General features: G+C 39.9%; 1 protein-coding gene across 8 annotated transcripts in view; it reads left to right on the top strand.

The window, feature by feature from the left end:
* PARD3 (par-3 family cell polarity regulator) overlaps positions 1-14,342 on the top strand; it is a 470,841-nt gene that overhangs the window by 319,442 nt on the left and 137,057 nt on the right. For 5 of the 8 annotated variants that reach the window (XM_063452628.1, XM_063452633.1, XM_063452632.1 and 2 more), the window contains one exon: positions 2,989-3,105. The exons of the other annotated variants lie outside the window; for them this stretch is intronic. In XM_063452628.1, the coding sequence (XP_063308698.1) occupies positions 2,989-3,105 (117 nt within the window). The remainder of the gene's footprint in view (positions 1-2,988; positions 3,106-14,342) is intronic. 8 annotated transcript variants of the gene reach the window in all.

Raw genomic sequence — 14,342 nt, 5'->3', positions numbered from 1 at the left:
TTCAGAGGGCATTTCTTAGGCACTTTGCAGTTGCATACTCTCTTCTGAACCACGGGAATCAGTTGCGTACATACGATCCATGGGGCCCCGGTGCGAAATCTGCTTTGTCATGTTCTTTAAACAAAAAATAGATTGGAGAAGAGATGACATCAACTGGTACATAGGACAAGTGTACCAAAAAATTAACTTGAGAAATAACTAAAAGCTTTAGTTAGATGAGCTTAAGATTCATTTTCTTCAAGGAGTCTTTGTTCCATAAAGGAACCATCAATTCACCTACATCTGCCCCCCAAAGCAGACAAAGACAGAGTAATAAAGGTATAATGAAGGGGTATGAAGATCTTTAGATTTCAAAATGGAGGAACATTAACTGGTTCAGTGCAGGACAAAAAATTAAAAGCATCGCACTTGATAACATCATTATTTGTGAGCATTAAAACAATGACTGTTTTATTCAAACAGGACTTACATGCCTCCCAAGAGTCCCCTCCTTCCTCCCGCGCAGCGCTGTGTGCAAGCTGGGAGGAGTGACTGGGGCAGTCACTTCCGCCCAGCTGTGACGTCATCACAGTGGGCGTGGTAGCGCTGTTAAAGCGCTGACCGGACCCCCTCGAAATTCCGGGCCACCCAATGGGCCCCTTAACCCCTTAAGGACCAAACTTCTGTAATAAAAGGGAATCATGACATGTCACACATGTCATGTGTCCTTAAGGGGTTAAAGGACCACTTTAAAGCCAGAAAAACAAACTTGTTTTCCCCACACTCTAGGTTCCCCTCCCGCCGGGCTGGCAGGAAGGGGTTAAATTCTTACCTTTCTCCAGCGCCGGGCTCCCTCAGCGCTGGGGACTCTCCTCCCACTTTCAACGTCATACGTTGAATGCGTGGCAAGAGCCACGCGCGCGCATTCAATCAATCCATAGGAAAGCCTTTCTCAATGCTCAATGTCCACCCACTGTAAAGCGCTACGGAAATTGATGGCGCTATATAAATAACATAATAATTGTGTAGTTATGCGTCCAGTAATTAGCCTCATAACATCAAAAGCTACTGCATGTTCCTTTAACATTGTAGATGGTATATTTTAAGGTATTCTGTTTAGATTTATATTTGTTAGTGTTGCAGCTAATTTTTCATTTTCGGAATGCAATGTTTCACTGCTGTATTTATCTGATAAATGCAACATTTAAATGAATTTGCCGTTCACTCTGAACCCCTGAAAAATGACATAAATCCCCTAAACCTCTAAAATAGACTGTGAGAGATCTACATTTTGATATATGGCGCTCATCGCACTGTTATGAACGATCCATGTTAATATGAGAATGTATGTAGCTGTAGACCCTCACATTGACTTTCTAAGTGACATCCATCCCTTATATAACGTCATCATTTCCATGCCAGCGGCAATACAGTCCTTTTCTTACAAGCCTAAGGGTAAAGTAAATCTTTATTTCTTTCTTAATATCATGTCCTACTTGGATTTATTTTGCTTAACAGTGGCTTATCATTATTAAAACAGCTGCTGCCTATAATATCGCAGTGAGATTACGATGAAAATGCATTGACTTGCTAATAAATTAAGCTGATTTTTTTTTTTCTTCTTCTTTTAGTCTTCCATTCATACCCAATTTAACACTATGGAACTTTTATGTCTTAATCAGTTTTTGTTTTTCTTCATTAATCAACTAATGGATGTTTCTTCAATAGCTTGCTGTCCTAATGAAATCCGTAGGTAATTTGGCAGTCTACAATGATCTCATCAGTAGCACAGCGAGTTTAGCCCATTTAACAGATTAAATTGAGATTTTATTTGGTTTCGCTGTGTTTTAAATTCAAAAAGTCAGCATTAAGAGAGCATTTAACCCATTTCCTACTGTAACGTCACAAATACTCCCCCCCCACTTTATTTATTATTTAGTGGTATTTATAAAGCGCCAACAGATTCCGCAGCGCTGTACAATTAGTGGAGAACGTACAATATACACAGACAAGAGGTAGGGAGAGCCCTGCCCGTAAGCTGATAACTAGCCCTTGGAGCTCTTTTATACAAAGTGCTTAGCTAGATAGCCCGTGAGCTTACTTTAAGCTGATCTAGAAGCGTTGTCTTCATTATTCTTCTTTTACGTTCTTTAACTCCTTATGGTCGTTGAGATACTACACATGCCATGATATTAAGGAATTTTCCAAAGTTTGGGGGTTTTTTTGTTTTCTTTTTTTGCTTTTCTTATTACGTTCTTCTGAATTGGTACATGGTCTTTAGTAAATTCTAACATGGGATCTTTGAATCTATATTAATGACCAGGCAGTGAATGTGATCAATCACTAGCACCAGTTAATTTTCTCTATAAAATTTCTATCTTTATCTGAAGGCAATTGAAAGATCTCAAATTGCTTGCTACTCAGTTTCAGGAAAGCTGCGACGTGAAAAGCCACAGGAGTGACTTTATTTCCCCTTATATATGCAATTAAATGGGCAGCATTTGACTGGGGCGTATCGCTGGGCCCAAACTTCCAGAATTCATGTCCGAATGATTAGCCCATCAGCAGCCACAATCCCTTTTCAATGTAAATTGTCAAACACCTGATATCAATATGTGAACAGCTTAATTAGATATTTATTTATGCAGATTGAGGAAAACAACAAGCGAGTTGGATGTTGTCCTGATGTTTACAGTCACTCTGCATTTTACATGCATGCACCTTAACCCATCTCTTCATTAAACCGTATTTACTAACACGTTAACATGCATGAAAGACCCGGGCACAGCATCTATGTTATGACGGGCACTTTGCAGTGCACATTAACAGTAACCCTCTTGTCTTTTACATTGTGATAATCACAATAACCCAGTTATAAGAAGTGCTCGTTTCGTATGCTGATGTGCCTGATAAGGAGCACGGAGAAATTATCTCCTTTAAAAGAAAAAAAGTCAGTTGTCACCTTTACACTTTGCAGATGGGTTTTAGAATTCCCCTTGTTCTTGACAGGTTTGGGAAACATCGAAAAGATGACAAGATTGAACACAAGGGATCATGGAAAATGAAGGTGCAAGAAGCCCACCCTTCAGACGATGAGAGGATACGAATGAGACAAGAGCAGGAGAGGTAGACGCTATGATCTGCTGCACCCCTAGCGCAATATATTGGGCGGCAGAAAGTTGTTTGGAAAGGTTCCACTGCTCAAGCTATCGACGTGTAAAGTTTTATGTCCTAAGTGGAAACGAGTTCAAAATATTTGTCAGTGTATTTGTTGTATTTTGCACTTTATGTAGTTTTGTCTCTGTAAAGTAGTTTGGGTAAAAATTGTGGAGAAGTAATATTTGTAATAAGGAAGTATGACAATAAGTTGACAAGTCACTGTCAAAACATGCTCCCCCCTTTTCAGACCCTTGTTTGCTACTTCTGTTGTGTCCAGGGAGGTTTTTAAGTATCTGCTTCAGATTTCTCCTAGATACCTCGATCTTGTCATGTCTTCTGCAGTTTGTTTAGACATTTTAGTGCCCTCTGTCATTCCAATTAAATAGAATTATATACTACTATATTTTGGATTAATATATACTATTAAATTAGCTAAAGCAATGCATGGCTTATATATTTAGCACTGGAGAATACTCCCTTTTTTTGATGATTAGTGAATGAGATAACTGCTCATCTTTTACGTTAGGGATGCCTCTCTTTCAGAGCATCATGGGAGTTGTAGTTTTACAACGGCTACAGATCTGCTTTGAGCATTCCTGCTTTATGCTGGTTTCTCCTGTAGGATCAGTTTAGCTTTTTTATTCTTTCCATGTTTAATAAAACAATAACCATTCATCTACTAATATATATTCATCAGCTGCTAGTTTATTTAAAGTAGAGCTACCACTTCTCTGAACTCTTTTATAGCATTTGCTGAGGTTAGTAAAGCAGAGGAGATAAGGGTTGGGGGAGAGAGAAGTAACTCTGTTGTATTTCTAGGATCTGGGTGACTTCACCACCCCAGGATGACTTGGACAAGATCACAAGCGTTTGAGCATCATACACGTGCAGGCACTGTACAAACGGCACTGCAGGAGTTACCTAATTTGCATGCTTTACCCAGTGTTGCCTGGCACTACTGGTAAATTAAAATAAATATATATATATATCATTTTTTTTTTTTTTTTTTTTTTTTAAGAATTGTCAGCACAGGCGATAGCTTATGTTTAGTTAGCTGTTTGGTTGTGCTAACCAGATGCTGAGCACCGCCTCCCCCGAAAGGGAGGGATCTAGTGCCCATGCGTGGAGAATGCATTGGGCCTTCGCCATAGGAAAGCATTGCTTCAGTGAAGCAGGATCTCCAGCGTTGGACGACCAAAAGTTGGTTAGCCATCAGGAGGTGCCTCTTGTGGCTGTCTGGCAGTCTTAGTCCTGCAATGTAATTATTGCGAATTCTCAAAAACTGCAAAGATTTACATTGCAGAGCTAAGTGGGATGGGACACTGCACCTATGAGCTGAAATGGTCTGAGTGCCTATAGTGTCCTTTTAAGTCAGAGTGTGAATGAAACTTTTTAAGCTTCCTTTCAGTAATAAAATCCGTTCATGGTGTTTTTCTGTTTTTGAGATTGCAGGTACATATTGGTTGACCGTAGTGAGGATTAGATTCACCTGCTATGTAGTATTTGTAAAGTCTCTATACCTATGTAAGAATGACGAAGCAGCAGTTAGTCACTGCGCAGTACGCACCTCCAATCACTAATGGGCTTTTTATACATCACTGTCCTGCTATTTAAAGAGCTGTGAGTCTCGTCTGTCTGTTTTGTGGCTTTTCTCAGCAATCCTAGATTATTTTCTTAATTGAAAGGTGGAAATCAATAGGTTTGATCGAGTTTAACATTTTGTTATTTTTTCCCATAGATATGTTATCTGTGGATTGTCATTCACCATAAGTGGATACTTAAAAATTCTTTGACAAATGTTGTGTATATAATATAGAGCATATACACTGTTAGAGGCTGTCAATTTTATTGCATTTCTTTAGAAATTCTGGACTGTCATTCACATGAAGCAGCCAGTAAGAAATTTATTTTCGGTAACTGTAGTGATTATTTCAAATTCACATTTTTGTGGTAAACATTTTCCCTTTTTCTTTCTTTCTTTCTTTATTCACTTCCTTTTATTCAGTAAAAGGTCATGTCGTGTTCTAGAACTTTCAAGAGAAAATGTTTCCTAAAATCAGTTTGTTCTTGCTGGTATTTTATTTCACACGAAACACAGGATGCGTTCATATTTCATACACCGCAGGCACAGGATCGACTGCATATTAAAATCTAGTACATTCTTGACAGACCCCAGTAAATACTGAAACTGCTCCTTAAGGTTTTATTCAATTCAATTTATTCAATTTTAGTTTTGTTCTTTACTAAATTCTTTCTGTCTTTTCTCTGGGTCCTAAATAAATGTAATAAATGTGTGTGTGGGTGGGCTTTTCAGTATTCTTAGGGGGGGGGGGGGGGGGTTCTTCAGTAATCAACAAATTGTATTAAACTGGAAATAGAATAGTAAAATCCAGGGAATCTCAATAAATTAAATACATATATATATGCTTTTTCTGCCAATTTTCTGCAATGTTTGCATTTACTTTAAATTCTCATTGTAGTTCCCAGCCATACAGCATTAGTTTGCACAAAGTTGATTTATTGTTTAGGGAACTGGCTTAGGGGCAACGCTCCGCAGAGCCATGCACTACGGCTTGTCTCTCGCTCCTCAAGAGAGCGTCCAGGTTGTGTGCGGCATGGGCGCCCCATATGCACAATTTAAATAAAATTGAAATCCGGCCACCGGAACTTGGCATTCCTAACTGGTTGGTAGCTCAGAGGGGCCGATTAGAGCTGCACCTATATTTGCAAAGTCTCATGGTGTTCTATGTAACATTGCGATTATGAGAATTTTGATGACTCTTAGTGGCCCTTTAGAGACCCGTTACCGGTGGTGGCTCATCCATAGGGGCATTTGGGCAGTTAATGTGGGGTAAAAAATGTATTTGCAATAGTTTAGAAACGCTAGGATTCTTTTTTTGAAGAAGAGGGTGGTAAGCCAAAAAAAAAAAATGGGGTGAAGTTCTGTAATAGGTTTCAGTTCTTCAGGGCCATTCCCCCATCATTTGTTGTGGTTTGGAGATGCTTACTTGAGAGCATCTAGGCATGTCAAATAATGGGGCAGGTTTGGAAACTGTCCTGTTGCAGCCGGTTTTGCATGCACCTAGTGTTCTTTAAGAAGGACTTTCCGTTGAGTTGTCATTCGGGCAGCAGAGACAGCTGCCCATAAGTAGTGGAAGGCTATTAACCTCTCTATTCAGGGGCCGTCATTGGCTATTAGCACCTGGGGGTGGGGGGGTTACAGTGCCGACTGGAGAGAGAAGCAAGATACCACCTTAGAAGCAGCACAGGGAAACCTAGAGGTGACAAGGGGAGCAGACATTTCTGACACAAGCACTGTGCTACCTGTCACTAATAGTTTAAATAACCCCTACTGCACATACCCACCATCTTCTTTACATTGCTCAGTCACTCAATAGCTGAGACTTGAGACACTCATGCTGCAGCTAATTGAAAAGTTGTGAAGTTGCATACTGCAGGACTGGGACTGGGACTCTGAGGACTGATCTGATTGTGATTTTAATCTGTAATAATTGTCATTCTGTTAATCATGTCAGCTACTTCTTGGCTCCATTTTACCACTGCAGATTAATTATATTGCCAGCTGCAATGGTCATAAGAAGTGTATCTGTATCCTGCTGTTTAACACTGTGTACACTTTGTAGTGAGAGCTAATAGTGAGTCAGGAGTTACTGACACAGTGGGAGTCATTTGGATACTTTAACCGTGTGCGCATGGTGTGCTGAGAGCTAATGGAGTAGCTGACATGTTTCATAGCCGCAGCAATATGTAAAACAAAGCGACCGTTATCATAGCACGAGCACCACTGAAAATGATATTATATAAGGGAGATCTAAGAGAGGGCTAGGAAGATAGTGAGAGAGCTAAAGCATTTTACAGAGACATGTACTGTGTGAGGAGCTCAGTGTATTGCAGCTCTGTGTAATCAATCACAGTGATCCTGGCTGTGTCCGATTATCTCCTTATTGTACCCAGCTCTGTGTTATTTATCTGTATTTTACTCGGCTTTAATTGTTTATTGGGTATCTCTGTAGTCTACCCAGCTCATTGTGTTATATGGTTATCTGTGTATTGTACTCAGCTCTGTGTATTATAGCTCCATTTTTTCTTAGCTCTCTTTGTGGTATGGTTATCTGTGTATTGTACTCAGCTCTGTGTATTATATCTCTATTGTTTTCTTAGCTCTCTTTGTGGCGTGGTTATCTATGTATTGTACTCAGCTCTGTGTATTATATCTCTATTGTTTTCTTAGCTCTCTTTGTGGTATGGTTATCTATGTATTGTACTCAGCTCTGTGTATTATATCTCTATTTTTTCTTAGCTCTCTTTGTGGTATGGTTATCTGTGTATTGTACTCAGTTCTGTGTATTATATCTCTATTGTTTTCTTAGCTCTCTTTGTGGTATGGTTATCTGTGTATTGTACTCAGCTCTGTGTATTATATCTCTATTTTTTCTTAGCTCTCTTTGTGGTATGGTTATCTGTGTGTTGTACTCAGCTCTGTGTATTATATCTCTATTTTGTTTCTTAGCTCTCTTTGTGGTATGGTTATCTGTGTATTGTACTCAGCTCTGTGTATTATATCTCCATTTTTTCTTAGCTCTCTTTGTGGTATGGTGCTCTGTGTATTTTATACATATCTTTATGTTGTGCCCAGCTTGTTTTATTGTATCAGCATCTCTGCATTATGCTCAGCTTTCTGTATTATATGAGTACCTCTGTACTATATAGGGAGCAGAACAATTCTAGGGCAAGAGTTTGGTGCCCCACCTTCTTAAAATGTCACCAGCTACCTCTACACAATATCATGTTGTCATGATATCAATATTGTGGAGCTCTATGATACCCGTATACTCCAAAACTGTTGAGGTAGTGAGCATGCGCGACATTTGAGGTGGGGGGTGGGGGGATGGGTACAGTGAACAGCAGTTTGGAGTTTGTTTGAAAACAAGTTAACCCCACGAGGTAAAAATGCACCACAGGAACCTCCAGACAGCAAGCAATGGCCTCTAAATAATATATTAAAATATCAAAAAACATATTTAAAAAATCAATATCAAATTAATAAAACGCTAAAATATTTGTCATTATGTTAAATCATTTGAAAAGCTTATCCAGAATATTAAATTAAGGCATATGACATTGAAATAAAGTTGTTTTGGTGCCTGGAGTGGTCCTTAAAAGTGAAATGATTTTGATGCTTAGACTGGCCCTTGAAAAAAGTAACTATTTTTTGATAATTGCATAGTTTTTTCTTTTCAAATTACTTAAAGGAAAAATTCCAAACTGCAAAATGTAGGCAAAAATGTCAGTTTAAAGGACCACTATAGGCACTCAGACCACTTCAGCTTAATGAAGTGGTCTGGGTGCCAGGTCCCTCTAGGATTAACCCTGCCTGCTGTAAACATAGTAGTTTCAGAGAAACTGCTATGTTTACCTATGGGTTAATTCAGCCTCTAGTGGCTGTCTCATTGACAGCAGCTAGAGGCGCTTCTGCGCTTCTCACTGTGATTTTCACAGTGAGAAGACGCCAGCACCCATAGGAAAGCATTGAGAATGCTTTCCTATGGACTGACAGAATGCGTGCGCGTTCAGCCAGTGACGTCAAAAGAGGGAGGAGAGTCGCCGGCGGGGGAAAACAGGTCGGAATTTAACCCCTTCCTCACCCTAGAGCCCGGCAGGAGGAGGACCCAGAGGGTGAGGGGGACCCAAGGACCCTATAAAGCCAGGAAAACAAGTATGTTTTCCTGGTACTGTAGTGGTCCTTTAAGCAAAATTCTCCAACTTTTTGCAATTAGCTTTTTAGTAAAAATGCAATTCTCTTTTTAGTTAATAAACCAAAATGATTACGAAATAACACAACAGAGAGATTCATGATCAAAATCGTGATTTTTTTATTTTTTTATTTTATTATTTCTTATGTATTTATTTAGTAGATGTGACTGCAGCAAACTGCATTGTGATTCAGGAAAGGGTTAGTAAGACACAGCTTACCAAATTAGTATATATACTATACTTATACGCGTTAGCCAAAGTAAAGTTGTGCTGGGTGTGTGGGTGTGTTTGCCATTCAATTTCGCCACGTAGTGACAAATACTACTTAATGCTTCATTAATAGAGTGAGAAGCTAATTCTCATCTACCCTTTATAACTGGATTCTCACTAATACGTTCATTTAGGATCGTCCATTTAATGTATATTTTCATTCTCGTTGATGGTTTATTTCTTTAATGATGTAATACTTCTGGGAAATGGGTTGGCATAATGAATTTACAGTGTGCATGCCGCATCAAACGAAAATCCTATGGGGGCTGAGAAAACAAGCAAATGGTCCATTAAAAAAAAATCAATTAAACCCACCATTTTATAGGAAAAAAAAAATACCAGTCCCTAGCACCATCATTCTAATAATATGCTTGCAACCGTAGTTTGCTTAAACGCCTGTAGTACTTGTTCGTATTGATTGCAGACTGGGCCAACATATTAATGATTGCACTGTTTGTCATTGATTGAATAATAGGCTTTTTCATACATACACATTTATTATTTAAAGCCTGCTGGACCCTGGGAACCGGAATTCTGGAACGTTTCTCCAAATACCAGCTCACCATTCAGGGACTGATTTTACAAATCATCCACTGAGACCACAAGACAGTTTGAGGCATGACATCAGAGAGCCTTTGGTTTTTAGTCTTGCAGTGGTGTGCTTTAAAATGCTGAGATAAATGGGCAGCTGGGATTAATTTGCAGAGCGGCAGAATGCCGTGCCTCCTTTTCCTGACGGTCATATTGCTTGTCGCAGTCCATCGCTGTGTGTGAGTCAGTCTTGGTCTTTGTACATTTCAGTTTATGGAAGGGATAGTAAGATGCAGACTTACGGTCACTGAGCTATGATCCCACAATCCTATGGCTGTCACAAAGAACATGACCGTGTCAGTTGCTGTAGTCTAATTACTATAGGTGCCATGAAAAATCATGTTTCCACCCAGAGTGCAAGGCAAAGTATACAAATAAACACATAGCACTGGTTTTCTTTTCCTACTTACATTACCCGATCGATAGACATATACTGCATACTTATTTTAGGATAATGCACAGATTATTTGGTATAGTGACTGTTTACTGCCTGTACATGGCTCAACAATCCGATACATGGCATATAAACATGCTGAATGGAGGGCACTTACAATGGCTCAACAATCCGATACATGGCATATAAACATGCTGAATGGAGGGCACTTACAATGGCTCAACAATCCGATACATGGCATATAAACATGCTGAATGGAGGGCACTTACAATGGCTACCTTTGGAATGTTCCCATCGATCACACCACTTTTGGCAGACAGCCTAAAAATATAACAGCTTCCGTCTGCTCTATCTGTGTATTCTATATAGAACCGTATAAAATGTGTTAAAATACAATTTGACACTAAATTAAAGTATATTATACTATGGATTGAATAATAGAGAATGGGGCTCTAAATGTGTTATGTGCTTGAGACTTACAACTGGGGTCTTTCTCATGTGTACCTGAATACAGTTAGAGATTACTATCCTTATATGACCCTCTGGAATCTCAACAAGACTATTATCATCAAACATTCCTATTGGGTCTCGGGTTGTGTGGACAACACTACAGATAAAACCTACTATTTTGAAATACCGTTGTTTATGGCTGCCCATCCTATACACAAAAACCTGTATTTCTAACTGACCACAATTTGCCCTACAGCCATCATGCATACTCTCATTCTCACACATTTTGATATTATATTAATTCCTATTTATAAAACATAAAGCCAAGAATTTATAAAATTTGCCTTTCCATAGTGTAACAGAAACCGATTTGGATTTGAATAGGTGCAGATGGGGCATGTTTGGAATCAGGAAAACAAATGTGTTTTGAGATACTCCCGAATAGGTAGAATGATTATAGCAAGCTCATGGTTAAGCTACTCTAGACGTGGATTCCCTTGATCAATGGGCAAGCCATGCCTCGCTGTTGACCCACCATCTGAGCTCCCAGTCTGTTATAGAGGAGACAAGCATTAGAAGCTCTGCTTCCTATATATCGTTACAAAGGAGCTAAACTTTCTTGAGATGATACAAATATCACTTTCCCTGTGGCAATCTGATTAAATTATGTCCACTCTCGATGGCTCTTCTCGTTTTTAGAAAGAGCAATAATGGGGGCAAAGACTTAAACGTGGAACAGTCATAAGGAACATTTTATTCGTTGCCGTGAATTACTTTAATTTCAACTTTTCTGTAATAATTGTAATCACCAATGAAAGTTCAAAAAATATTAATGTCATATTCTTTGTATATATTCGTTTATTTATTCTTGTCTACTGTAGTCTATTGTTATCTGTGGTTCAGTAACCGATACTCTGATACTAGCCTTGAATTATAGCCGTGACTTCCAATTCAAAACTTTATTCATTATAAGCAAAATATCCTGGGCAGACAGCAAAGACCACAGCATCCTCATCCCCAGCAGATGTTTCAATCAGTCCTAGAAAACCTGCCGGGAATTGTTTACATAGGATCCGATACGTGTGGCAGTGGGTGCTGGTTTTTAATAGGACAGGCCACTCCTAATCACAGTTCCTCATAAAGAGTCCACTTGTACAGTGCACTAATTAAAATGATCTATGGTCGAACATTCTGTAGTGCTGCTTCGGACACCCCCCTTGGGGCAGTTAAAATGTTCCCATATGTCACATGGCACTGTGCGCGCACCTCTTCATCTCCCCCTACAACGCGTGTTCCGAGCCACTTTCTAAACCGTCTCTAATGAATAGAAATGGAACGGAATGAACTCTGGTGTTTCTTGATCACAAAGCACCATCCATTTTAATTAAAAAGAAAGGCTAGTGAACACTGTGACAAGTGTCTCGAATTAAAATCATTAATTTGTGTCAGGCTACAAAGAGACTACTAATGTGGATTTAGTGACAGATGCAAGGAAATTACCCTTATTATCCTATCTGTATCTTAGATTATTGTTTAATTCAGGATGGAATCTTCATTTGTTTTGTTGAAAGCGGAATAATGAATTTCCCTGGAAACCTATAGAGCATTGAAGCCAGCGTTGGCTCTGCAGATGTGTGTGAACTACATGTCACAGGACGCTCAGCCAGCTTTCAGTTTGAAGAATGTGAATGCTGGGCTGGCAGACTGAGCATGATGGGAATTGTAGTTTTCAAAATGTCTGCAATGTCCAGTGTTAGCCATTATCGCTATACACTAGTGTCTTCGGCCATACTTAGACTGAAAAAAGCACCCACCGTGTGCAAATTCCACAGGGAATTCCACTTTATAGACACTGTTTTAACTTTTGCATTTAACAGATTATTAGCAAATATCTAAGACAAAAATATAATTTTATATGAAGGTTTTCATTTTAATTTCTGAAGAATACACGAGCTGTATGACACTTGCATGTGTCTGTGTTTTTTGTAAATCCGTATTCTAGGAATGCATTTAAGGTTTGAATTGATATCTTGTTTTATATTGTTTTTTTATATACAGGTAGTTCCCGACTTTACAAACTAATTGGTTCCGAAGCCTAGTTCATAAAGTGAGAACTAATTTCCCATAGACAGCAATGTAATAAACATGGGTTCAGTTCCTGACCCCAAAAAATTTCCATTGAAAACCTTAATTGTGAAGTACAAATACAAGATGAGAGCATAGCGAATAAATATGTTGTAGGAACATTAAAGGCAGACAATATAAAAATTTTCATCAAATCATCATCCGTCATCTAACGCCTCAACGACATGCTGCACTTTTTGAATGTAGCACTGCACTTGTTTCCGGTTCGGTTGAGACACTGCATGTGTTCCCCCCGCACCCCTCCCCCCCCAGTGTCTCATTACCCCCCCCAGTGTCTCATTACCCCCCCACCAGCCTCTCCATATGTCTCATTACCCCAGTCCCTCCAGGTGTCTCATTCCCCCTCCCAGCCCCTCCAGGTGTCTCATTCCCCCTCCCAGTACCTTATTAGCCCCTCCAAGTGTCTTCTCCCCTAATCCCCTCCATGTGTCCCATTCCCCCCCTCCCAGCCCCATCCATGTGTCCCATTCCCCCCCTCCCAGCCCCATCCATGTGTCCCATTCTCCCCCTCCCAGCCCCATCCATGTGTCCCATTCCCCCCTCCCAGCGCCATCCATGCATCTCATTTCCCCCCTCTCCTCCTGTACCTGTCCATGTGCATCTCCTCCCTCCCCTCCTTTCAGGTGTCTCTCCCCCTCTTGTCCTGTACCTGCTCACCATGGTACAGTACCCGGTCTGACAGAAAGTGCTCTCTCAGTGAGCACTTCCTGGCAGACTGCAGTCCGCTCGGCCACACTACAACAGCAGCAGGAAGGAAGAAGCTCACAGCACTCCCCTCCTTCCGATTACCAAAATTGTTACTTACATTTCTCTTCTGGCCACAAACTTTGCTCCTCGGTCCGTATCCACGTAGCGGCGGCACAAAATGGTGGCAAAATAAACTAGAAAAGCTACAATTTCTGGGGAAATTGTGTGAAGTGTTCTTGCCTCCACCAGTAGTCTACAACTGGAGTGGGCGGAGTAACTGTTATCATTTATTTATATAGCACATTTAATTGCAACATTGTTGCACAGTTACATTAAAACATACATTTATAAAAACATTAGCAGGTGTACAAAAGGCCCTGTCTATGACATCACTTGCTGCTGCAGCTTGGCACAGGTCAGAGTATTTTGGCGGTTGCCATCTTCAAATGGTCGTATTTTAAGAACTATACATCCTACAGTGAAGAGCTTTATATTGTGAAATCACAAGACCCATATCTACATTTTGATGCATAGTATGTCTCTGAAATATTAAAAATGAAGGCACAGTTGCAGTTTCGAAATTTCCCTTCAAATCTGAGCTGGCTAGTGTGGAGTTTCAATGAATATCAATGGACGGCGTGAGTTGCAAACAAATGGTCATATTGTGAAAACTATCAGGACAATGGCTTAGCCATGGTAATTTTTAGTGGCAGCAGGGATAGCTGAACGTTTTGATATAAGATTTGTGTAGGTGGGCTTGAAAATGAGGGAGTGGTGGCAGTTTAGAAATCATTTCCTGATTTTTCTGTTTTTGCCAGCTCCCACTCTAGTTTTGAACATTTTGCCATTCATTCCTATGGGACCAATTTCTCCGCAAGAATGACGATATTCC

This window comes from Pelobates fuscus, chromosome 4 (genome assembly GCF_036172605.1).
Source record: "Pelobates fuscus isolate aPelFus1 chromosome 4, aPelFus1.pri, whole genome shotgun sequence".
In the NCBI taxonomy this organism is placed as follows: Eukaryota; Metazoa; Chordata; class Amphibia; order Anura; family Pelobatidae; genus Pelobates; species Pelobates fuscus.
This window is presented reverse-complemented; position numbering and strand designations above follow the sequence as displayed.